Source organism: Schistocerca americana, chromosome 2, assembly GCF_021461395.2.
Source record: "Schistocerca americana isolate TAMUIC-IGC-003095 chromosome 2, iqSchAmer2.1, whole genome shotgun sequence".
NCBI classification, from domain to species: Eukaryota; Metazoa; Arthropoda; class Insecta; order Orthoptera; family Acrididae; genus Schistocerca; species Schistocerca americana.
Window position 1 is genome coordinate 334,382,391 of NC_060120.1, and position 27,634 is coordinate 334,410,024.

Consider the following 27,634-nt stretch of genomic DNA (forward strand, 5'->3'; position numbering starts at 1 on the left):
CAGAGTATATGAGTCTTTAGATAAAACATATTTCGTTTGTTCCCAACAATCACTACTATTTCACTACCAAAGAGTAGCCCTTGATTATTCGTTGTACTGGACACACGGCTTCCAAGGTGTGCGCAGCAACCACTTGTCAGCACTGATAGACTGCCACAATTTTAGTCTTCTTGTAACACATGCCCGTCCTGCGCACACATAAACCGTGGTGCAGTAGACACATTTCCACTCTCACACACTCATCCTTAAAATATCGTGTGTTCCAGATGGTGAAATAAGTGTGTCTCTAGAATTTTCCCCGAAATTATCGAGGCACTACAATGTGATGGTCAGAAGAGATCTGCATCCCTCATACTCTTACGGATTTGTGGACAGCCCTGCAGTACTCATGGCGTCAAATCCCTCCAGCACTACTTCATACATTGGTTGAGTCCATGCCACGTCATGTTGCAGCACTTCTCTGTGCTCACAGGGGTCCTACACGATATAAGGCAGGTATACCAGTTTCTTTGGCTCTTCGGTGTATTTAGGATGAGTTGATACTTTGCCCCTTAGCATGGTTGGCACAAATTTCCCTAAGTGGAAATCCCTATTTCCAGACAAGTTTTAGCATTTTTTCATGACAAATTTTGAGATGTCAAGATTAAGTGAAGCTATGGTGCAAGAAACAATAACGCAAATGAGGTAATATCTAAAAACTTGCAAGCAGATGGAGTTTCCTGATATGAGCAAAAATCTTAAGAATTTAACATTAACATCTTTTATAATGAAGTGTTTTTAAATGGAGATAGCAAGCCAAATGGTATATGTGTTTCATTAAGACCACTGATGTTCTTTATTTGAATGAAACAAACACATTTGGTGACAAAAATACCCATTTTCTTGAAGTCGCAAGAAGATTTAAAATTCCTTCAGTGGTTTCAGAAATAACCTCAGAAAAAAGTAGGCCTCTTGAAAGAAGTTTATAAGGTGCAGAAGAATTGTGTAAACCAACACTGCACGTCGCTGCCAATAAAACATTGATTCTTCTATGTTCATTATTGCTGGTTATTAAGCACTATGTTATATGTATTACCTTACAGGGATTTTGTGATTTTTCTTTTGAGAAATATATGAGTACAAAGCGTACAAACTTGCAAGTGACTGACACTATTTTCTCCTTCTTATTGTCCATACTTTCTAACATATAAACTACTTTTGAAATGCCAAAATGTACTACAACAAATAAAATGGTTATAAAATGTCATACTGTATAACATACTTGCGGTGAGACAGTCACGATTCCTGAAATCCATCGCCCATGGCTTTTGGCCTGCTGAGAAGCACTGCAGCCCTTGGGCCAAGGATAAACCATGAAAACCACTACATTACACCACACACAAACAGACCCAGCCTGTGGGCACATTGGTGAAACTAGATCCGATGGGCAGGGCCTGCCCATTAGTGGGAACTGAATGGATTTAGACAAGTAGGCCCGATCCATTACAGATACCCACAGAAGCGGCCTGCGTTTTGGCCCATCACAGAAGTCTGCTCATGTGGCCACCTATTCACAAGCCACAGATAACATGTTGATGAAATGAGACCACAATGATCAATTCATGCAACAGATAACTTGTTCAAATACTCTGAGAATCAATAATAATGAGGATAGGTACCAACTCCCAGTGAAGATGATTGCTGAGCCACAGACAGACACATAGAAAAGACAATGACACTCTCACAACTAAATTTTCAGCCATAGCTTTTGTCAGGAAACGACAGCACCATGCACATTCACACAATCACTCAGACACAACTCACGCACACATGACTGCTGCCTCCGGCTGGTGTATCTACAGTCTCTAAGTATCAGATCCAAACAAACTACTCCTCATGCCTCCCTGCCTCTCGTCGGCAGCTGCTAGGCTAGCATGGTTGGCACAAATTTCCCTAAGTGGAATTCCCTGATTTCCAGACAAGTTTTAGCATTTTTTCATGACAAATTTTGAGATGTCAAGATTAAGTGAAGCTATGGTGCAAGAAACAATAACGCAAATGAGGTAATATCTAAAAACTTGCAAGCAGATGGAGTTTCCTGATATGAGCAAAAATCTTAAGAATTTAACATTAACATCTTTTATAATGAAGTGTTTTTAAATGGAGAAAGCAAGCCAAATGGTATATGTGTTTCATTAAGACCACTGATGTTTTTTATTTGAATGAAACAAACACATTTGGTGACAAAAATACCCATTTTCTTGAAGTCGCAAGAAGATTTAAAATTCCTTCAGTGGTTTCAGAAATAACCTCAGAAAAAAGTAGGCCTCTTGAAAGAAGTTTATAAGGTGCAGAAGAATTGTGTAAACCAACACTGCACGTCGCTGCCAATAAAACATTGATTCTTCTATGTTCATTATTGCTGGTTATTAAGCACTATGTTATATGTATTACCTTACAGGGATTTTGTGATTTTTCTTTTGAGAAATATATGAGTACAAAGCGTACAAACTTGCAAGTGACTGACACTATTTTCTCCTTCTTATTGTCCATACTTTCTAACATATAAACTACTTTTGAAATGCCAAAATGTACTACAACAAATAAAATGGTTATAAAATGTCATACTGTATAACATACTTGCGGTGAGACAGTCACAATTCCTGAAATCCATCGCCCATGGCTTTTGGCCTGCTGAGAAGCACTGCAGCCCTTGGGCCAAGGATAAACCATGAAAACCACTACATTACACCACACACAAACAGACCCAGCCTGTGGGCACATTGGTGAAACTAGATCCGATGGGCAGGGCCTGCCCATTAGTGGGAACTGAATGGATTTAGACAAGTAGGCCCGATCCATTACAGATACCCACAGAAGCGGCCTGCGTTTTGGCCCATCACAGAAGTCTGCTCATGCGGCCACCTATTCACAAGCCACACATAACATGTTGATGAAATGAGACCACAATGATCAATCCATGCAACAGATAACTTGTTCAAATACTCTGAGAATCAATAATAATGAGGATATGTACCAACTCCCAGTGAAGATGATTGCTGAGCCACAGACAGACACATAGAAAAGACAATGACACTCTCACAACTAAATTTTCAGCCATAGCTTTTGTCAGGAAATGACAGCACCATGCACATTCACACAATCACTCAGACACAACTCACACACACATGACTGCTGCCTCCGGCTGGTGTATCTACAGTCTCTAAGTATCAGATCCAAACAAACTACTCCTCATGCCTCCCTGCCTCTCGTCGGCAGCTGCTAGGCTAGCACCAAGAAGTGGTGGCAGCACTGACTGTAAGTTGACGGGAGTTACAGTAAGGAGAGAAGCAGTAGTAATGAGGGAGTAGGGAAGTGCACATGTACTCAGCTGCACCCACCCAGTGATGATGCACGACACCTCAGTAAACACATCATCTCATCTACTGAGACAAAAACGAGATTTTTCTGTTTTTATTTTATTTTTTTTTCTTCAAATTTCCCTGACATGTTTGAAGTTCCCTGATTTCCAGAACCTGTGGCACCCCTGCTTAGGTACTAAAAGGTGCTATATTAAAGTATCTTTAAAATTATATTACGACTGCTTGGAGATTGGTTTTGATACTAAGTCTTGCACCATTTTAACCAGTCCTTGATCCATGTCAGTGAAGATAAGGTTTAATTTGTCTTTGTCATTGCACATGCCCTATAGCTGAAAAATAGAAAGTTGTTATAGTTGTTTATGATGTAGCTGAACTGCCCATCTGCAATAAAAACATTGGCAAAACGGGAATTGTAATTGTATTGATGCTGGTCTTTTTGTCTGAAAGTAAGGTGGTGTTGTAGTGACTGTTAGTCTTCCATTGTCATGGCAGCATGGTATATTAGGCAATGCAGAAGAAACATTTTCTATAATACAAGATCACCACTGCAGTTACTCAGTTTACCCTACTACAAAACATAGAGAAACAGTAACAACACAAAAGACTCTATATAGCACTACATGAAAGAGATACACAAAATACACTCCTGGAAATTGAAATAAGAACACCGTGAATTCATTGTCCCAGGAAGGGGAAACTTTATTGACACATTCCTGGGGTCAGATACATCACATGATCACACTGACAGAACCACAGGCACATAGACACAGGCAACAGAGCATGCACAATGTCGGCACTAGTACAGTGTATATCCACCTTTCGCAGCAATGCAGGCTGCTATTCTCCCATGGAGACGATCGTAGAGATGCTGGATGTAGTCCTGTGGAACGGCTTGCCATGCCATTTCCACCCGGCGCCTCAGTTGGACCAGCGTTCGTGCTGGACGTGCAGACCGCGTGAGACGACGCTTCATCCAGTCCCAAACATGCTCAATGGGGGACAGATCCGGAGATCTTGCTGGCCAGGGTAGTTGACTTACACCTTCTAGAGCACGTTGGGTGGCACGGGATACATGCGGACGTGCATTGTCCTGTTGGAACAGCAAGTTCCCTTGCCGGTCTAGGAATGGTAGAACGATGGGTTCGATGACGGTTTGGATGTACCGTGCACTATTCAGTGTCCCCTCGACGATCACCAGTGGTGTACGGCCAGTGTAGGAGATAGCTCCCCACACCATGATGCCGGGTGTTGGCCCTGTGTGCCTCGGTCGTATGCAGTCCTGATTGTGGCGCTCACCTGCACGGCGCCAAACACGCATACAACCATCATTGGCACCAAGGCAGAAGCGACTCTCATCGCTGAAGACGACACGTCTCCATTCGTCCCTCCATTCACGCCTGTCGCGACACCACTGGAGGCGGGCTGCACGATGTCGGGGCGTGAGCGGAAGACGGCCTAACGGTGTGCGGGACCATAGCCCAGCTTCATGGAGACGGTTGCGAATGGTCCTCGCCGATACCCCAGGAGCAACAGTGTCCCTAATTTGCTGGGAAGTGGCGGTGCGGTCCCCTACGGCACTGCGTAGGATCCTACGGTCTTGGCGTGCATCCGTGCGTCGCTGCGGTCCGGTCCCAGGTCGACGGGCACGTGCACCTTCCGCCGACCACTGGCGACAACATCGATGTACTGTGGAGACCTCACGCCCCACGTGTTGAGCAATTCGGCGGTACGCCTCCCGGCCTCCCGCATGCCCACTATACGCCCTCGCTCAAAGTCCGTCAACTGCACATATGGTTCACGTCCACGCTGTCGCGGCATGCTACCAGTGTTAAAGACTGCGATGGAGCTCCGTATGCCACGGCAAACTGGCTGACACTGACGGCGGCGGTGCACAAATGCTGCGCAGCTAGCGCCATTCGACGGCCAACACCGCGGTTCCTGGGGTGTCCGCTGTGCCGTGCGTGTGATCATTGCTTGTACAGCTCTCTCGCAGTGTCCGGAGCAAGTACGGTGGGTCTGACACACCGGTGTCAATGTGTTCTTTTTTCCATTTCCAGGAGTGTACATGTTGTTGCCACAGTCACAAACCACACTGCAGTTCTCAGCTCAAAAACAAACTCTCTGCCCTCACATCAAAGTTGGACATCACCAACTCTAACATTTCCTAACCAGTTTCAAACAGATAATCACAATCAAAGCCCCCAAAAATAATGAGTTTACAGTTAAGCCTGCGTGATGCTACTCTTCTTCTTCTTGTTCTCTTCCTTCTTCACTCACTCCTCCCCCCCCCTTCCCCAACTAATGAGCCAACAAAACATTGCACCCACCACCCCCATAAGGTTGAATGCCACCTTGTGAAATTTGTGAGAATGTGTCACAGTAAAGTAAGTATATAAGATGAGCTGAGATGAATGAGGAACCATTCCAGCAACAATACGGACTGCAAAAGTGGATATCCACTGACAGATACGAGTTTGACAAAGGGCACACTGTTATGGCTGAGAACCTGGGAACAAACATCTCAGAAGTAGTGAAGCTAGTCAGCTGTTTGCTTGCTACTGTAGTAAGCATCTATGGAAAGTGGTTCAAGGCCAATAAAACTGTGATTAGATGAACAAGGTGTTGAACAACATCAAAGAAAGTGGAGGTTGGAGGCTTCGCTGCCACTAGACCATGATAGGTGGCACCAATTATGACACAGCATGGGGTGGTATTGGCACAAGTGTTTTGGAACCAGCACTCACTGTCGAACATGGGGTTCCACAGCAAACGTTTTCCCGTTAACCCAATGACAATATCAGTTGTAATTGCCTTGGGCACAGGATCATCAAGATTGGAGCATCAACGCAAAAATATTGGTTGGTCAAGTGAGTCACGTTTCTTTTTACACTGGATCAATGAAAATGTCCAGATATGGCATCAACCAGGTGAACAGCTGCTCTATACATTCAACACACCATGGACGCAGGCTTGTAGGGGTGCTGCTAGCTACGGGAGACATTCACCTGGGCTTCCATGGGACGTGTGACAGTAACTAAATGTACCATGACAGCTGCAGACTATGTGAACAATAGTTCAGACCACCTTCTTTGTCAGTGATGGTATCTTCCACCAGAATATCTGCCTGTCATGAAGCCAGAATCGTGTTACAGTGGTTTGAAGAACACGATAGTGAAGTTACACTGATGTCTTGAACCACCACATTTGCCTGACCTGAATCCTATAGAACACATCTTAGACACTATCAGGTACCATCCCCATAAACTCCAGCCTGCAATGTATGGGAACTGCATAGATATTTTGTGCCACATACCTCTGGAAACCTACCAAGGATCTGTCAAATTCATGCATAGAATTGCTGCTGTTCTGCATTCCTAAGAAGGTCCAGGTGGCTCACCAAATCGTGTGTCCAGTGTCAGTGAGCTTAAAAACATGATTCAAATTTGATCCTAGCAAGGTGACACAAAATTTTAAAATTCTATATAAACACCACAGTCTAGAAAATTATTCCTTTTTGGAAAGTTAATCATATTCAGCATTTACAATCCTTGTAAACTGTACGTTTGAAAGTAATGTTTACATGCATTTTTATAACACCTTCCATAATACATCTACCATTTTGCATTCATTCAAAAGGCTGTACAAGGGAGCTGCATCCAGGATCTGCATGGCAAATGTTCAATGTGAAAATTCCAGAAACTGCAATACTGTCAATGTATTTCAGTTTGGTTACAGAAAACAGAAACTAACAATGCCCTAATAGTAAATTGTCTAGTGAAATCAAAGTTATTAATAAGTAAATACTTAAGTTTATATTCCATCTCAGGTCTTATTCAAGCAAGATGTTACACAGGACATGTGCACTGAATCGACAGGGGAAAAAACTCTAGTCATAGCTACCTCTAATATCAAACTGTTTGATGTTATAGAGCTTAAATGAGTCGTTAAAAATAATTCAACCAGCATTTTAAGTGGTACCCAAATCATTCCACATCATGTGTCAATCATACTCTGCAAGCCACCTTAGTGTGTGGATGACAATAATTTTGTTTATCACTATCACACTTTTATTTGCAGTCACAATGCATATGTATGTTAAAAAAATTTGTCGTAAATAATCCATCACAATCTAAGAAGAATAGTAATATCCACAACTACATCACCCACAGAAAAAATTACCTTCATTAACTATACTATGCGATGCGATCAGAAGTATCCGGAAATCCCCAAAAACATACATTTTTCATACTAGGTGCACTGTGCTGCCACCTACTGCCAGGTGCTCCATATCAGCGACCTCAGCAGTCATTAGATATTGTGAGAGAGCAGAATGGGACACACTGCAGAACTCACCGACTTCGAACATCGTCAGGAGATCGGGTATCACTAGTGTCATATGTCTGTGCGTGAGATTTCCACACCCCTAAATGTCCCTAGGTCCACTGTTTCCAATGTGATAGTTAAGTGGAAATGTGAAGGGGCACGTAAAGCACAAAAGCGTACAGGCCGACTTCATCTGTTGACTGACAGAGACCACCGACAATTGAAGTGGGTCATAATGTGTAATAGGCAGACATCTACGCAGACCATCACACATAAATTCCAAACTGCATCAGGATCCACTGCAAATACTGACACTTAGGTGGGAGGTGAGAAAACTTGGATTTCATTATCGAGTGGCTGCTCATAAGCCATACATCACGCCGGTAAATGTCAAGCGATGCCTTGTTCGGTTGGATGATTGAACAGTGGAAAAATGTTGTCTGGAATGATGAATGTGACAATCTGATGGCAGGGTGTGTGTGTGTGGCGAATGCCGAATGGTTGTCATCTGCCAGAGTGTGTAGTGCCAACAATAAAATTCGGAGGCGGTGGTGTTATGGTGTGATCATGTTTTACATGGAAGGGGCTTGCACCCCTTGTTGTTTTGTGTGGCACTATCACAGCACAAACCTACACTGATGTTTTAAGCACCTTCTTGCTTCCCACTGTTGAAGAGCAATTCAGGGATGGCGACTGCATCTTTCAACACGATCAAGTACCTGTTCATACTGCACGGCCTGTGGTGCAGTGGTTACACGACAATAACATCCCTGTAATGGACTGGCCTGCACAGAGTCCTGACCTGAATCCTATAGGCCACCTTTGGGATGTTTTGGAACACCGACTTCATGCCAGGCCTCAGCGACCAACATGGATACCCCTCCTTAGTGCAGCACTCCGTGAAGAATGGGCTCCCTTTTCCTAAGAAACCTTCCGGCACGTGATTGAACATAGGCCTGTAAGAGTGTAAGCTGTCATCAAGGCTAAGGATGGGCCAACACCATATTGAATTCCAACATTACCGATGGATGGCACCACGAACTTGTAAGTCATTTTCAGCCATGTGTCGTGATACTTTTGATCATATAGTGTATTACCAAAACTATCAGTGGTTCAGGAATGATTACAGAACGTCATAATAAAAATCTTTGATTGTTGGGCCAACATCATAAAATGCCTAAAATGTATTCTGACTGTGTTCTTATTTATTTACTTATTTATCCATTCATCCAAAAAGTCTTTTCTGATTGTAGGACACAGAACACACACAAAACAAAACAGTAACAGAACACAACACAATACAACACAGTACAGTAAAAATACAGCATCATTTCAGCAGATAGATAAAATTTAGCTTTACCCACAAATGAACTTGCTCTACTTGTATAGTTGCATCATCATGTTTCAAGCCTCGTGTAACTCAAATGTTATAAAAATTCTGCTACTGAATATAAGCAATGATCTAACAAGTGTGACAATGATGAATTGGTTTTTACCTCTTGTGGAAGACTACTGTATATCTGTATAACACTGTTTACTGGTGAAGTTTTGTAAACTGATGCCCTTACTAACTATATGTGAAGTCTTATCGTGCTCATGGCAACGGCCTTGTCACAGTGGATACACCGGCTCCCGTGAGATCACCGAAGTTAAGCGCTGTTGGGCGTGGCTGGCACTTGGATGGGTGGCCATCCAGCCGCCATTTTTCAGGGTGCACTCAGCCTCATGATGCCAATTGAGAAGCTACTCGACCAAATAGTAGCAGCTTCGGTCCAGAATACCATCATAACGACTGGGAGAGCAGTGTGCTGACCCCACGCCCCTCCTACCCGCATCCTCCTCAGAGGATGACATGGCAGTCGGATGGTCCCGGTAGGCCACTCACGGCCTGAAGACCGAGTGCTTTTTTATCATGCTCATGGATATTAAATTCCCATTTATGTCTTTTAAATTCATTCAAACATACTTGCAGATTTCTAGTATGTACATACAGGGAAATGGGAGGAATTGAAGACATTCAAAAGAGGGGTTTGCAAGAATCTGTTTGTCAAGCATGTTTCATTGCTTTTACAGTTCTTTTCTGGGTCAGGAAAATGAGTGAGCTAGATGTATTACCCCCAAATATAATTCCATATAGTAGGATGCTATGGAACTGAACAAAGTAGCCAATTCAGACAGTGATAATACTCACTCTAACAGAGATAATGGTAGACTGAAACATATTTTATTTTGTGTTCCATTTATTTTGTTTACACGTGAATGTCATTTGAAGTTATTTTGAAGCCATATGCCTAAAAACTTTGTTTCCAGAGAAAGTGAAATCTTGTTGAAATTTATTGTCGCATGTATCACCTTTTAAGTTGAGTTGTTTTTGTGTGTTCATCAGTAGTTTATTCCCTTCAAACCACGTATTTAGCAATGCCACACTTAGCTGGGCCGCGGTGTTTCCTGTAATAAGAACTCTTGCGTCATCTGCAAAAAAAAGTATTAGTTTGTGACTCCGTGTTTAGGTCTAAATCATGTATACAGCCGACTTATAATAAGGCAACTGATCTACAGTTTTCTATATTTGATTTAAAACAGGGGCCACTTCAGCAATTTTTAAAGTCTGGAAATGTCCCTCTCAGAAAAGAGGAATTGACTGTATCTGCAAGGGGCAGTGAAATGTTTGTAATACATTGCTTTATGGTGCAATCAGAGATACCATCAATTCCTGCTCCTTTCATAAGAGTTGATGGATTTGAAGCCAAGCTGTCACGACAACCGACCTACCTCTTGGAGCTTTTATATTCCTGTATCAAAAAAGAAGAAAGGGGCACATGTTGAAGGTAGCAAAGGAAGAATAAGTCACTGGGATCCCAAGTTGGAAGGGACATATCAGTTGTGAGGACAAGAGGTCTTGTCAATGCCTTGTGACCGCATCATAAGTTTCGATTTCAAAGTCACCTGAAGTAAGTGGATACTTTACAGCAGCAAACTGTAGTTCCCAATTGAACAAAATTTCTGTGAAATTACCAGTCACTGGCAAGGCTCCACGAGCAGATCACAACCTAGGATTTAAGACAGGGAAGAAATTCAGATGTGTTCATTTACACATAGACTGCCAGACACAGTGATAAATGTTTCCCCAAAACATTAGACCAGGCCACAGCCACAGGTGCCGGCCATCACATGGCAGTAGATGTGTTAATGACTATCATAGGATTCGTTCATAGCAACACTGGAAACCTATGGCAACATCAGTGACCAAGTCATCCTAAATATAAGTCCAATGTGATAACTACTTTGCCACACTGTTTCCAACATAAGTATGTTGATGACTATCTAGAGCTGAGATACATCACAAAACTGTTAAAAGCACAGTGATGTACTACTCTCATCACAAGAAGTGCTTTGCATTGCTATACAACTGCTTGTCTACTTCTTGCCAAAAATTTGAGAACATCCAGCAAGTTTCTTTAAGTCTTTATGTGTAGCACTCTGCAATTTCACGCTGAGTCAGTCGTAGACCACACATGGCTTAATTCATAAGGTTATCTTCAAATTTTGCAAAACCTGAAACCTTCACAAGTAAACCTTACATCCACTAGCATCAGGTGTTTGTTGCATGTTGCCAGAATTGTGAATTACATTTCCGTACGTTAATATTTTGGTCTCTAAGAGAGAAGGGGCGTGGGGCGACAAGGTAACATACCAATACTCAATGAAACTTTCTTTTTTCAGTGTCAAGCCACCTGAAGAAGCTTGAAAATATCACAATATTCTTGCCAACTACCTACTTACGTTTGATGGATAGAAGCTGAAACAACAAATTATGAGGGTGGTTTGAAAAGTTTTCAGAATCATCATGAGAGGTCAGCGCTAGCGCAACGAATTGTTCACGTGATATTCATAATGTCAGTGCTCTTGGAAGAGAGCTGACGGTGACGTGGCTCTGTTGTTCCTGCATAGTGATTTGTGGAGATTGAAGGGGGGGGGGGGGAGATTGAGATTCAAGCAGTTATTAAGTACTTCGTAAAGAAAGTTATGAAAGCAAAGGACATTCATGCCAATTTCCAGAATACACTGGGAGACTGTGCTCCTTCATATTCAACTGTTGCCAAGTGGACAAATGAATTTAAATTTGGTTGGGAGAGCTTAGATGATGATCTACGCAATGGTTGGCCAAGATGTGTCACTACTCCAGAAATCATTGCGAAAGTGCACAGCAGGGTCCTGGAGGACCGCCGATTTAAAGTGCATGAAACTGCTCATGCTTGCCAGGTGTTATATGAAAGAGTACATCACATTTTAGCAGAAGAATTAGAAATGAAAACCTTATCTGCAAGATGGGTGACACGACTCTTGATACTGGATCAAAAACGCAAGGGAATGAACATATCGGAACAGTGTTTGTCCCGTTTTAGGAGAAAAGGGCAAGATTTTTTCGTCACAGATGAAACTTGGGTGAACTATTACACCCGAGAGACAGAACAGTCAAAACAATGGAAATAATGTGAATCTCTCCCACCAAAGACATTAAAGACAATTCCTTCGGCAGGCAAGGTCATAGCATCAGTGCTCTGGGATGTGGAGGGGATTCTCTTTGTAGATAATCTCCAAACTCGGCAAAATTACTGGAGAATACTATGCTAATGTCCTGGACAAATTGCAACAAAAGATACGTGAAAAAAAGGCCAGGTTTAGCAAGGAAGAAAGTCATCTTCCATCAAGACAATGCCACACTCGTTTTATTCACCTGATATGGCTCCGTCAGACTTCCATCTCCCCAAAACTGAAAATTTTTCTTGGTGGATGAAGATTCACTTCAAACGAAGAATTGATAGCTGGAGTTGACAACTATTTTGCAGGTCTGGAGGAAACCCATTTGTGAGTTGGGATCACGGCACTGGAACGTCGTTGGACCAAGTGCATTAATCTACAAGGAGACTACATTGAAAAATAAAAAAAAGTTTCAATGAGGTAAGATCTTTTCTAAAACCACCCTCTTAAAATTTGTGCCACAGGTAGGACTCTAACATGGGAGAGGAGACCAGGTTCAAGTCCCAGCCATGCTGCAAATTTTAATTTATTGCTTACGTTTCTGTCCTTATTGGATACAAAGCTGACACTCCAGAAAAATATAATTCCATCAGAGCAATAGATTATCTGATTGCAGTTTACAGGTGCACCCATTCTTTGCTTCACTGTCATAACAGTTGAATGTTATGTTTGCTTGACGGTAAACTGCATGAACAAGACAGGAATGGAACTTTAAGCACACCTGCTGTGTTTCGCAGCATTTGTTTTTCTGCAGTCAGTGATATACACTACTAACAACATATATGACATGGACATGTTTCTCAATACTAATTTTCCATACCTCTGCAGTTATCGCGCAGTATTAATAACGTGTAGCTTGGGGATCTTTGATGGGTACTGTATCACTCCACGGAAGAGAAACTACTACCTGCATCTGTTACTAAGATGATTGCCATCTGCACATAAAAAAATTTGTTACGTGCTTGAGAAATTCAAATATGCATAGTGTTTGAAAATTCGTTTACACATGCATAAAATCAAGAGGCTGGATACAGTGTTCCTACAAGATGGGGCGGCTCTGACAACTAGTTAGTTACTGGGGTGGCAGTTGCTCCATGGAGATGTGGCTCTTCTTGAAGACAAACAACTCTGCAGATAAGGCCGAAAGCTCGCAACAAAATTATGGCACCAGAAGTACAGTGGAAGATTCATTCTGTCTATCCCCTGAAGTGGAAAGGCTGTTCAATTAATGTAACGGTTGTTTATACTTATTGGCACATGTATTAAAAGTGTTTCCTGCTGTAATATTCAATTAATATATAATTTCATAAAAAAGCTTTATCTTTTACTTGGTTGATTTGAAAGACAGTTACATTTTCAGCTTCACACTATCAGCCCACAGAGATAAAGACAGTCAAGAACAAGAATGAACATGGTTAATAAACACGGCAATGGAAAAAAACTGATCTCATATGGTTGTATTACGATTCCTTCTACTCTTTCAGCTCACACATCTAATTTAACTACAAATTAGCTATGCAGAGCACAACACTTCATCTTTTAATAACTGTTCGACACGCTACAGACATTACAGTACTGTGTAAATAACTGACGTCAATGTTTATTTCATGCAATTAACGTGTTGACTGGCACACACAGATTCACATTTCACCACCATGCCAGACCAGACATGCTGTTTCACAGTGGCTGCCACATAGGAGTCACTGAGTTAAACAAATATACTATTACAGCTGTAATATATGGCAATGATGAAATGAGGCACAGTAATAACTGCCATGCAATGAAATGAAATGATTTTCCCCTTCTAGCCCCAGTAACTGAACTATAGAAGGTTTTCATTTTCCTTTAAGCCATCTCCTGTTTTCAACCTCCACTACCCCTCCAAATCAAAATTCAAATCTTGGTTAGATTATTCTCCCACCATTACCTCCTTTGTCACTGTTGGCTGTAGTACTAGCTCTTCTATTACAGGCCTATTAATATACAGGAGGACTATTGCAACTAGGAAAATGCAACGCATGCTGACATTCTCCCTTTGAGTTCACTAGTGCTATTGTCATCCTACTACCTTTCTATTATATTCTCGCTTTTCCACAGTTCCTGAGAAGTATGAATCTGCAAACATGTTTGACAACCCACAAAAAAAGAACTTCACAAAACTGGTCTCAGGAGTAGATGATTACACTATATATTGAAACTGTCAGCCAACTAACAAGGGATAGAAGAATATAAAGTACATGTTCCCAATTTTTATTCATAATAAATCTGATTACGACTTACATTTTCAATAACTGAAGGCTCGTGCTTTGGTGGTCGAATCATTTAACAGCAACAGACAAAAGTAATATTTAGAGGTAAAAGCCATCACTTAGTAATGTTCTCCAGCAATTACTCTTTACAACAGAGTTCTAGCAGCCACACAAATTTTGTATATCAATATAATACGCAGTCAGCTACAATCTACATTTCAACTACAGACCACCACAATAAAAAAGCACAGAGGATTAAAAAAATTGGATGATGTGCCTGAATAAATGCTACAGGTAGTCTCTTGAGCTCTGTTAGGAGAAAATCTTCGTCTGTTAAAACAGGTGATTTCTTACGGTAAATATTTGAAAAATTTGTGTGTTTTAACCATACTAAATTTCCAAGCAAGAAACTTAAGCCAAGTTTCGCAATCCAGTACAATCTTTGTATGTTACAGTGCAATGACAAGCAATATTACATCCAAGCAACTTCTGAAATACCTCACTATCTGCAATTACAATAGCAATCTTATTGTGGACTTTACATCACTAAGAACACATTGAGCTGCTAACAGCTTAACCCTATTCCAGTACAGCTGCAAGGAGTTAACATTACCACTTCTAAACAGCCCACAAAATATTTCAATAGAAACTATATAGCAATCTTAATTGTTGAATATTAAGGTGACATGGTAAAACTTGACATTGATTGCACTATTAAGGACAATCTTTTGTGTGTTGCGAGTTGCGAAAGACGAGTTCATCCTGCACAGAAAATTGTACCCAATTTCCTGGACACCAATGTCAACACTAACAACAAATAAAAATGCACAGCACAGCATTGAATACTGAACATGCGGCCACCAACAGGCACAAGGCATGAACCTCTGCTGTCTGCCAGCAGCCTTGTGGTGCTCTGTGTTAAAATACCTTAAAAGTCAGGTAATATTTTATGTAAAGGATGGTTCAGTCACCTGAGAGCTGAGTACTGCAAGTATGAACACAGGAATTCTGCAACGAGGTACACAAGAATGTTTACACACCATTGCATTTTTTAGCTCAGCAAGTTTTGAATATGCTGCAGTATCCAAACAAAACTTCCAGGGCATTCTTAAAGCAAGGGAATTCACTTTGACAGTGACCTATTCATTTGTTTCAAATCTTGCTACAATAATTTGCAACACACATTGCCGACAAGTCTGCAAAATCTTTGCTGAAAACACCGACAGAAAAAGTAATTCTGGAGATTTCACATTCTTCCTAACAGAGGTTGATTTTCATTTTACTTTCACAAGAGTAAAGCTGTAGTCATCTTTGTACCACTGAGTAAGATGATGGTTTGAATTGTGAACCTACAGTGGCCAAATTGCAATAAAGGTTATTATTTCATGACAACTGTACAATATGAAATACATAGGCAACTTACTTGGGACTGCGCTCGTAAATAAGATGAAACCACAAACAAAAATTCTGCTTCCATCACCTCTCCACCTCATTTTGCCAAATTACACAAGATACCTAAAATTTTCTCAGGATCACTTTCCTTAGAGACCTTTGTACAAATTAAGGTATACTACATATTTGGGAGTAAAGGTGAAGTTAACTCCAGTTGGTTGGCACCTATGAGCAAAACTGAATCCCAAATTCTTCAACAGTAAAGACCAAGCATTTTATCAGTAAACATACTTGTGATTATTACCAATTAAAAATATTTTCAGTATGTTCATTTTTCATCTCGGCATACTGCCAATTTGACAAACCAAGAATCTTCACAAAACACTAAAATTCAGTTTCTCTTAATGAAGATGCAACAAAAAGGCATGGACCAGAATGGTGTATCAGTCCACTAAAATACAGTTATGTACATACAGCAAATATATAGATGTAACCATACTACATCTAGGTCTACTCCTGTGTACGATTGCCACAAATTTCATGTTTGAAGCATAACTGTTTTACATTAATTCCAGATATGTAACTATGCAATATTAAATTTTCAAAAACCTTCCATACAATGTTACTCTGACAATATATGGGTTAATGAAATCAATGTTTTGCTTTCAGTTCTGAGTAATAGGTCTGACACACTTTATGCCTTCTATTATATTAAACATCAAGCAACTACATGATCAAATGTTTACTATCCAGAATTTCTATGACAGTCCTCATTACCAATCACTCTCAATGAGAGAGACCTCCCTATAGCAGAACCAAGTATTTAATTTTTTTGCACAAATTAAAACGGTCAGCACATTTTCATGTGTCTAATGTAGCCACCAACCTTTACCCAACTGAATTATGTTCATTCAGCTTTATACATAGTGCTGAAAAATTTGAATGATATTTACACTTCCAGAATTTTTCTAAGTATTTTATACCCAGAAAAACATCCTGAGACTGTCATACATAACCTGTTAATTCAAATTTAATTCCCAGAAAATTTCTGATACAATTTGGATACAATTCCCTTTCAACAATTTTCTATACATTTATATGATAAAATACCTCTACATCAGATTTATTCTAAAAACTCAAAATAAGTTCACTTTCAACTATAGTAAGAAAACTTTATTGTGAAATTCTCGTCAACAATCTGAGTAAAAGTTTAATTACAAATTTACGAGCACCTGGTACACAATATTTATAACACAGATTGATTACAAATAAAAAATGACAATCTCAGGAATAAATTATAAAGTGGCAGATATTTCCCTAGTTGTATAATACTTCACAAATCATTGCAATGAAATATCAAAATAACCTCCCTCACAAACAAGAAACGGATCTTGATAAATTGCTGAAATGTTATGCACTGCAGAGTGCCGAATAGTTTGAGTCTCAAGGTAGAAGAAATTTAAACGAACGAGGTCTATTTTAAGTATTTAGCTAAATTTGTGCTTGACAAAATGCACACAAACATGTAGGCTATTGATTGCACATCCATTATGTACACCCTAACTATTTGTAATTCACTGTGAAACTGAACTAAGCAAATAGCTACATTAACATAGTCAAAATTTGAGTAAAACAAATGTTTAAAAGTAATCAGCAATAACAGCAAACAAAAGCTTATTGATATTAGCTTGGGTTAACTGAGCTATGAATAAAAAGATTCTGAAGATTCAATGTCCATTTTATTCATCACCTGATTTGTTTTCCAAATTCATGACAGGAATGCTTGTTATTTTTCTCCAACTCCAGCATGTTGAATACACTAATGTTGAAAGCAGATTTAAAATGTTATGAAATGTTTTATTCAGTTTCAGAAAGGGATTATGTGATGCACAATAGATTGCTGCACAAAATGTGTTGGTATGCAGATGCATAGAATTTATATTCCAAATAAATGAACTGTTCCTTCACTGTTCCCTTACTCTTTCACAGCAATGTCTGTTCAACTAAGCTTGTGGATATCTTATTAACAAATTACCAATTTGTACTGTTAAAGCAGGTTAACATTTGCTACTACTCCATACTCGAGAAAACGAGTTCACAATAGGGCCTCAAGGTTAAAAGCACATTTCAATGTTTTCAATAATCCTTGATAGCAGGGCAGTAACTATGGAATGGAATTGCAGCAGTACAGTGATATCAAGTTACAATTCTTCAGGACTGAGGCCTGTAGCTTGTAAAATCTTTTATAATATCATGAAATTTATTTCAACATAATGCTTATTACACCAGGGGGTAATCACAAAATTAAACAAGCTTTGATAACATGAGTCCAATAGCTACATTAATTTTGGAGTAAATTGTTTTAGCGTATGGAACAGTGACAATACCACGCCCAACAAACGCCCTGATAGTACTCATAGCATTAACCATCGCTTTCCTTCCATGATCCACAGCCTTTAATTATTTGTCCAATGCTGTATTAGTTTTAATAGCAATCACACATTCTTCACCACAGGATTTCAACACAGTGCACTGTAACAAAGAAAATACTTCAGAATCAACAACTTTTTAAAACTGCATTAAGTAAATGTCTACTGGAAGTGTACCTCTTCAAGGTACCTTAAAAAAACACACTGTTCTTTAAGGGCATAGAAGAGCTTTACTTTACGAGATCCTCTAGCACCAAACAGCCATAATGACTATCCAGTGACTCTAGGCTCGAACCTATAAGAGACTGCCAAATCATAAGCCACAAAATGTTGTGGATACAATTTTTAGAACTTTATGGATCTTAAGAATCAATAGTTAAGGTGCATTTAAGAACTTTTTAATATGTTCTCAGCAAAATATTTACTATAACCAAATCCTCAGTTTCCATTTTAACAAGGAACAACACCAATAAATAAAACATTAGCTTACGTACATTAAAATCAATGTTTAGCAGAGGATCATTAATATGCACAAGAGGATTGATCACCTGTCTATGAACAAAAGGGTCACCTGTTAAAAAGACAGGTATGTATGGAAGAAATTTTCCCTAGGTTTTTGATCAGTCTAAAGCCAAGACAAAAGCACCAGCCTCAGCTCAGCTACTCCCTGTCATTTCTACATGCCCGAACATTGCTGCCAATTCTGGGGTCTAGTGTAGCAGGGGGTGCAACCCGTCGGCTTTGACCAATGACGTCATTCCTTAGTCGTCGATAGTATTGTCTTCACTTCGAGGCATAGATAATAAAGCAGTTCTGTGTTCTAATAAGCGCTATCATTAAAGTAATTGAATGTGAATCTAAAAGCGATCGTTTATCTATATTTCACTATTTTACCATACTGATCCTACTTTATTAAGCAATCAATAAAAAAACTAAAACATAACAGCAAAAGCTATTATGTTTTAGTTTAGTTTTTATTGATTGCTTAATAAAGTAGGATCAGTTTATTTTATCTCTTGAGATTTTTTTTAAAAGCCAAAAAACACTTGTCAGCTACTGAAGGGAGCTACAACACTAAGAAGAATCGCTTCTCAGCTTTTGACAAGATCAATGTTTATCTCTCTCACATTCCTTTGTTTCTCAACATTCTCCTCAGCTCTTTCATCTTTGTAATACATGCTCTCTGGCGACTTGTGACATTGTTCAAAGCCGACAGGTTGTATCCCCTGCTACACTGGACCCCAATTCTGTTTACAGTGTAGAGAGTCATCCAATTCCATCCACTATTTTACAGAAGTTATATATTGGTACCCCTTTTTCATTATAGCACAGACGTAAACAGTAATAATTAGGCTTCATTGCCAGTCAGTTTGTTACGGTAACAAACTTTTTTTCATATTGGTTGTCTCAACTCAAAATTCTGACCTTCCAACCTACTCCAGACTTCAGGTTGTGCTACAAAAATCAGTGTCACCACACTCAAAAGGGTCCAATATGTAACTTTAGCCCACTCTTTCTCTCCATTGGTAGTAAACAGTAAAGAAAAAGTAAACAACATACCAGTAGTTCTTTTCCAGCATCAAAATCAGCTCTAAGCTGTGCACCCAACTCCCCTTCAGGAATTTTTAAGTCTTCACGCAATTCTCCATTGTCAGCCATCAGACAGAGGTACCCATCATCTGAAATGTCTGTAAGCTGGAAAGTTCAAAACCAGTGTCATTTACATTTTTTAAGTTCCATTTAACAAGTACCTGACCATGAAGCATCTCTCCTTCCTGTTCACATATTAAAATGGTGAATAGAACAGTCACAGTACTTTATCTTATCCCATTCCAAACTAAATTTAAAATAAAGCTGTCTCTCTTCAAGGTACCTTAAAAGAACACGAAGTTAATTAAGGGCATAGAAGAGCTTTATTTTACGAGATCCTCTAGCACCAAACAGCCATAATGACTATCCAGTGACTCTAGGCTCGAATTTGAAATTTGTCAGGTACACAAACCACACAATTTTAAGTTTAATATTAAAGACCACAAACCAGCAGCTGATAAACTTTTTACACATACACAAGCAGCTAATCACAGTCTTACCAGAAGAATACGAACTATCTCGTTAAAGTATTTTCTTCCTGTCAATTGTTACTTACACTTTCACACAAACACATAGCACATAAGCTGAGCTACACTTGCCTGATAATCCTCTCTCTTAACAAAAGGCACATCCATATTATGAGTAGATGGACATATATCTTCATACTTCTTGGCATTAAATATATCTATACCAACAAGATGAACTTTAGCATGTCCATGTTTACCAGTCTTTGAAGTAGACATTTCAACTATCTTGCATGGACGAGACTGAAACAATGTAAGTAGTAAATCATCTACACAATTCTAAGCACAAAATAAGTATGCATCAGTTCACAAAATGTAATGTTTTCTACATCCTACCCCATATCCCATACCTTAAGCATTACAAAACCATTCTTTCGAAGAGCTGAGCATTGCATAGGGTATGTTACAGATGCTCCTGAATCTCCAGTTTCAAAGTGAGTGTCTTCAATATCAGCCATTGTTTTTAATTAGTGTCTGCAAAAACACAAAACAGATATTAAACAACCTTCAGATAACCCTAACTTACTTCGCACACCAAGTGCCACATACAAAATACACAACTCTCTTTAATGCACAATTTCCACAGTTGTCCACAAACAGTTCACGAAACATGGTCAAACAATTTGTGGAGTTACGTTTACTAGAAGTCTTCAAAACATTCACAAACTACTGTACGGTAAAATTACAGAAAACTTTTACTGAAAGCAGCTGGAACGTACAAAACGTTGAAGAAAAAAAAAGTCTCAGTTGTAAGTAACTACACTGACGCTGTAGCAAATTTTTCCACACAGTGCATAGTTAAGGCACGGAGCTCTACTTCCATCTAACTTCCTACGTACGGCCTTCGGACAACAATAATAAATATAACCCCTTCGCAGTAAAACTAGCACATGTCCACCATGTGTCACATTTTCTATCTTCGTTGGCCACGCTGAAATTACCAATACGAGTAAACAAAGTGGCACCGAGTGTCTTATTATCTACTACAGAATGAGAATTTATTCTAGTACTTTCTTGGATGAAGAAACCAAATGGGATGCCAATACAACAGTGGAGAAACACTTCACGGACACTGTGCAAAGTAGCAAGCATGCGAGTATACACTCTCTTCGTATGTCGGAAGAAAGTGATGATAAGAAAAACATGAACATCTAACAACTCACTATTCAACTAATACGAGAAGACAGTTATTTTCAGTAAAGTAAATCCAACATGGCGGTGCACATCTACAGATAACGTGCAATGTCAACTAGCAGACTTAAGACAGTATGGCCGAATAGCACGTGTAAAAAAAACTATGGCGAATTAAATGCACAAGGCCAACGGCCAGTTATCTTACTACAATTAAAATTTCAGCAAGAAAATAAATACTTAACCGCACGTACAAATTTTAACAGTAGAACTATACTCACGTGTGACCAAAATGGGTACTCTCGCCAGAAGATCTGAGACGCATGCGTACCACGTTACCGGATTCAATTAGACTTTGGTGGGGTCGTTTCAGAGAGGTGAACGGACTTCCAACGTTACAAAATCGAGAACAAATGACAAACGCTGTGTTCGTGGCAGAAAATTTACCACTTCTATGAAAGTCAACGTACAAAATTACGTCGATAGAAGATTGGAATTCCAAATAAAATTACAAAGCAGTCCTCATTTATATATGAATTAAATACTAATGATCCAATCAAGAAAGTTACGAAAGTATCTTTGATTAGAGGTAGTTTGGGAAATACACATGACAAAGGAGGTCGTATGTAGGTAGGAAATCAAAATGTACCGTGACACTTTTAATTATGGCCCACATTCTGCTGTAAACGACGGTATTCCCACAATGATGGTCATAGGCCGAAATTAACAGTCTACAGTTTTAAAGCACCTTGGGGGAAAATATGAATGATTAACTGGAGCAGTCATGGAATTAAGAAATGCAAATGTCTTAGCGTTAAGTTCTTGCTTAATCTCTGTTGCTACACGACGAGCTACAGGTTGGTGAAACTTTTCTACACCCTACAAACTTAAGAAATAAAGCCAACCTTAAGCTAAGGTTCGGTTTTCACACTTATTGTTATATTCTGAATTACAACGAATTTTTTTCGATCACATAACATGTGGATTGGCAGGAGTTAGCACGAGATATAAATTTTTGGTGACAACATGTGAGATCGTCACGGGAGCTCTGAGTCCCTTAGAAACCGAGAAGAAAGAAGAAGATCGTAAAATATGGGAAAGAGATGACATCAAGGCCTAAAATGTAGAGCGAGATACTAATAGCCGATCGCACTTCTAAGGAACATTGGCCAGTGAGAAAGCGGGATGACACATGCTGTGTCTCTAACACAAATGAAGAAGTATTATCTCTAATTCGTCGTGTGGCATAAATTGTACAGTATCACACAGCAAATATATGCTGTATCTAAATACATTTACTGGTTTCAAGAACCACATCATTAAAAAAATTGCAAATTGCTACGTGGATAAATTCTAGTTATTTAAAAGATCGGTCTACTGAACCAATGAGACTTAACAAATCATTGAAGATTACAGTAACTATATTCAGAGAAGTGCCACGTACTCAGCCAGTTTCCAATGAGACTCATGTAGAGTTCCGAGAATGAGTACGTTTCAGCAGACAGATGACAATCCTCCTGAATGGACCCATTTGACAGATACACTTGAATTAAATAGATTTGCAGTAATGAAGATATCTTGAAAGACGAGAATTGGCCTTCCAGATGAAATAAACTACTTTTCTATTAATTTCCCTAATATTATAACGTTAATAAATAGTATTGCACCTTAACTTAAAAGGAAAGAGAGGAGATGCCCGAATGTCTGAACTTGGCAGTCTACCAGCACATTCCCAAAATAACAAATTGGACATCTAATGTTAAAAAAAGGGGGAAAAAATTAAGTTATCTGAATAGAACAGAACCAGGAAAAACTGAATCGGCCTAGAGTGTAAGTGCTTGTTGTTATTTCTTTTTATTATTATTTTCATCGATTGATCTTCTGCTCAAGCAGTTGGCCAGTAATTTTTTCATTGGACCTAAATCTGAGTGGTACAGCCGAATCTGGACTTTCGGCACCATTACTTGAAAAATGATAGGCTGCGAAAATTATTCGCCAACGAAATTTGACATGAAGGCATATTTTTGTCTGTGACGAACTGTGGGATGTTATAGAACATTATCCTCTGGATTTGAAGAAAGTTGACGATTCTAGGAAGGAATGAATCACAAAAGCACGTTCCTGGAGTGTACTCTTTGAGGACAAGACGAATTGCTCCCACAGAAGGAACGCAAAGGGACACAAAGACAACAGCAGAAGACTGGACGGTTCCAGAAAAAGAATTGAAAGTCTCTGGGCTCACATGTCGAGTAGACTTGATTAGAACATTAAGCACAACCAAAGTACTTGAATGAAAGTCAGTAGACGACTATTCCGATCGGATCATATCGCCCATGCTCAAGTTAACTAAAACTAAGTTCTTGGTGAGCAGAAACTGGATAGGAGGTTTAATCCTCACTAGATCGTCTGAACATTATCAACCTAAGATTATAGCGCTTGAAAACAGAGGCACACATATCATGGGAGATTCTATTAAATTAAAACTAATGCAATATGCCATACCTGAAGATGCAGATGGAAATGAAGAATCAGTGTTATATGTAAATAAACAAACACAAATCTTTTACTTCACCTTTGAGCATCTTTAGGTGCAATCGGTGTTGTCAAAGTTAACATAAAAATAAGAACAATTATAATAATCCAAACTTGGGCAAATGTCAAGAAGTAAAACAAAATAATGCAAAATAAACATAGCGTATTTAAGTATGTGACAAAAACAGCAAAAAGTTTCCTAATAGAGCAATTAATAGATAAGTGAACTACATTATTAAGTGAATGACAAACACAATAAATAATTAAACAGATAAACAACAATAAGTGCATGAAACAGTAATAAAATAGTTACACAGCATGGCAAATCAAAGTTTGTTGTTATCTTGTAGTTCATTCTCGTGATAAATGCGGGTCATTTCTCACACATTCAAGGAACTCTTGAGGAGAGTAAAGTTGTCTACTTTTCATCAATCTCAAAAGATTAGTTTTAAATGTATATAGCAACATTGCATAGGGATGCTTAGGCAATTTGTTGAAATAGAGAACACGAAGGTATTTGTTCCTGTTAAAGGTCTTTGTCAGTTGGTGTATCACACATTAGTTAAGTGTCCACTTCTTGTGTTTTGGTCATGAATTATCTGTCTTAGGTCAAATTTGCTTAGATTCTCTAACAAAGACAAAACAGTTGTAGACATCCAGGCTAGGCAATGTCATTATATTTAGTTGCTTAAAATAATCTGGACTTAATTCATTTCGATTAAGTCCAGTGTTCACCCTACAGCTTTCTTTTGGCATTTAAGTGCTACCTTTGACTCTACAGGTTTACTCCATAATAGTATCCCGTAACTCAGGTGGGAGTAGATGGATGCAAAACATACATGTAATGGAAGTTCTTTACTTAAACTACACCTCAGCTAGTACAGTAGATAGATGACTCGTGCTACTCTCCAACATAATTTCCCCAAAAGGATATTCCAGCTGAGCTTTTGGCCTATTTGAAATTCTAATAATTTAGCTGTTTTGTTATAACGACTGGTAGCATTCAGACTGAATACAATGTCTTCAGTTTTACTATCATTCTTCTGCAGTATATTTGCCTCAAATCAAGAAGTTGGAGGTTGGTATCACATGAGATGAGCATTGTTTATAGCACTGCATCACATGGTACCACTGTGGGTATATCAGTTACATACATAATGAAAGGAAGAGTGCAAGAACAGATCCTAGAGGCACACTCTTTACAACTGGAAGACGTTCTGACTTTCGATTATTAGCATTAAGTAACTTTTTCTATTGTCCAATTAAGACTGTATTAAATATAGAGCTTTCTCTCTTACCCGTTATTGGTAGAGTTTTTTATGAAAATACAGTGGGAGACCATGTAGAAAGCTTTCCTGAGGTCCAACAATATCGCACAGGTATTATCTTTATTTTTAAAACCATCATCTCATCTACTTTGATTGTAGAAAGGCTGAACCTGAAACCATACAGTGAGAAGCGAAATATTTCATTAGCTTCAAAGCAATAAAAAAGGATTATTGAATGGTATAAGTGCAATAAACCGAATGATATTGCTAAATATTGTTAGAGCAAATGCGAAAAAGGAGGAAGCTCATGGAAAAATTAGGGAAAAGAAAATGTAACTGGTAAAAAGTTAGGCACAAAAAAGACATTCTTGTAGCAATTCTAAACATTCTCAAGCATGGGGGATGTGGTATTTAGATTCTTGTGTCTCGACTCATATCACCAATGATGCAGGGAAGCTTCATAACGCCAAGCCATGTAATAGCTCGTTGGTCAATATGGGGGATGATAGCATAGTAGCAGAGAATTCTAGAAGTGTTATCTAAGTTCCTATATGAGTGATGAAACAACAGAAGCAGAAGCATGTGACGTCATTCACAACCCAAATTCAGCCTTGAATTTGCTTTCAGTTAATAAAATTGTAAGCAGAAGTATAAAGTGACCTTAAACAAAAAAGATGGATTCACCTATGATGTGGGTGGTGAACTAATTGGCAAAGCAACTCCTAAGAATGGATCAGTTGTCAGAATAAAGTGGAATAAAAAATGGTACTACATAAAATTTAATGTGCTGCCATGATATCATAGACTGTGACATATGAACTACAGAAGTATGCAGAAGTTGAAAAAGGTCTCAATGGGATTAAATGAGGACATTGTGTCAATGATGCCTGAGAGTCATGCATCATGGAAAGTCAGCAAAACTAGCGAAAAGTTTCCTTGAAAACATCTTGGACTTAGTGCATTTTGATCTGTGTGGGTCAATGGAGACATTTTGTATTGGTGGAAATCTTTATTTTCTAACATTTATGAATGGCTTTTTTAAGATATATATCTTCCTGATTTTTTGAAGACAAGTCTGAGGTCAACAGACATTTGAAAACTTCAAAGTCATAATGGAAAATCTGTGACGCAGAAACATCAAGAAGATGTTATCTGACAATAGGATGGATTATGTTAATGATGAACTAAAAACATCTCTGACTTCTGAAGGTACTGTACACCAGGTTACAATAGGGTTCAATCCATAGCAAAAGCGTGTTGCCAAAAGTGCTAATCAAATATTGGTTGAAAAAACTCATACCAGGATGTTGCATGCCAACTCACCAAAGAAATAGTGGAGTGAAACTGTGTCTACAGCTACATATCTGTCAAATCGTTCTCCATCCACCACACTTGGAGACAAAAAGCCATAGTAATTACATACAGGAGAAAGCCTTCTTTATCACTCTCGAGAATTTTTTGCTGCAGTTCAATGGTTGACATTACGGAACATCTTCACAAGGAGTGGTGTAAGAAGTCATAGAAGTCAACATTTATAAGCCACAACCAGGGAACCATATACTATCGATTCATTGATAGGGATACTTGCCAGATAGATCTAATAGTCAGCAGGGCTGTAAATTTCCTGGAAAATGAGAATTTTCCAAGTTCAAAGAGAGAGGAACTAAGATCACCAATGTCTTAAGCTTGGCACAATAAGCAGTTCTTCATGACATCAACTCTTAACATGCTGTAGAAGAAATTAAATCAGTAGACCTACGCAATAATAATGAACTCTTTCGTGGTTTAGACAGTGATCAAATGGAATCTAAATCTCAAGGTGAGAAAAATGAGAAGCAAAACGTGGATCCCATAGTTCTTCAAGGGGCTTACACCTAAAAGATCAAACAAAGAACCAAAACCCAAGGAAAGACCTAACCATTTTACTTACTACTTGCAAGAAAAATATCGACATGAAGATATTGTTGTCAAGGAGGCGTTGGAAGAGATGAATAAGGAAGAGTGAAAGAACTCCAATCTCTGGTTTGTAATGACGCATTAAAAGGGATAGAGCTACCCAGGGATCACAAACCTATCAAGACTAAGTGAATATTAAAGATAAAGCCTGGGACTGGGCGTACACCAAAAACGTTTAAGACATGACTAGCAAATAAAAGGGTATCCTCATGTGCAATGCATGAAATGCAAATCATAGACCTTCTTTTTTTAAGCTTTACTCAAGAACAGTAAAGTATTTTATTCCAAAGCGATGAGCAGTAGCTGATGCTTACAATGCAGTGTGAAGCGTCACGG

General features: G+C 39.0%; 1 protein-coding gene across 2 annotated transcripts; it reads right to left on the minus strand.

Annotated features, from left to right (window-relative positions):
* Positions 1-17,026: 17,026 nt before the first annotated feature.
* Positions 17,027-21,930, minus strand: LOC124593691 (eukaryotic translation initiation factor 5A). 2 transcript variants are annotated; one of them, XM_047131992.1, is made up of 5 exons: positions 21,824-21,930; positions 20,762-20,885; positions 20,487-20,654; positions 19,858-19,992; positions 17,027-18,400 (listed from the first exon to the last, which is right to left on the minus strand). In XM_047131992.1, the coding sequence occupies exons 2-5, from the start codon at positions 20,867-20,869 to the stop codon at positions 18,329-18,331; spliced, it is 483 nt and encodes a 160-aa protein (XP_046987948.1). In that variant the 5' UTR covers positions 20,870-20,885; positions 21,824-21,930; the 3' UTR covers positions 17,027-18,328. The 2 variants fall into 2 exon arrangements, with proteins under 2 accessions (XP_046987948.1, XP_046987949.1); XM_047131993.1 differs by lacking the exon at positions 21,824-21,930 and adding an exon at positions 21,575-21,702.
* Between the last annotated feature and the right edge of the window lie 5,704 nt (positions 21,931-27,634).

What these genes read in the sequence shown, in the direction of transcription:
- LOC124593691 (XM_047131992.1), bottom strand. Translation starts at nt 20,869, where the DNA reads ATGGCTGATATTGAAGACACTCACTTTGAAACTGGAGATTCAGGAGCA. An exon ending in ATGGTTTTGTAATGCTTAAG is followed by an intron (nt 20,655 to 20,761) that starts GTATGGGATATG and finishes ACATTGTTTCAG; the next exon opens with TCTCGTCCATGCAAGATAGT. An exon ending in ATGCTGGAAAAGAACTACTG is followed by an intron (nt 18,401 to 19,857) that starts GTATGTTGTTTA and finishes TCTTTGTTACAG; the next exon opens with TGCACTGTGTTGAAATCCTG.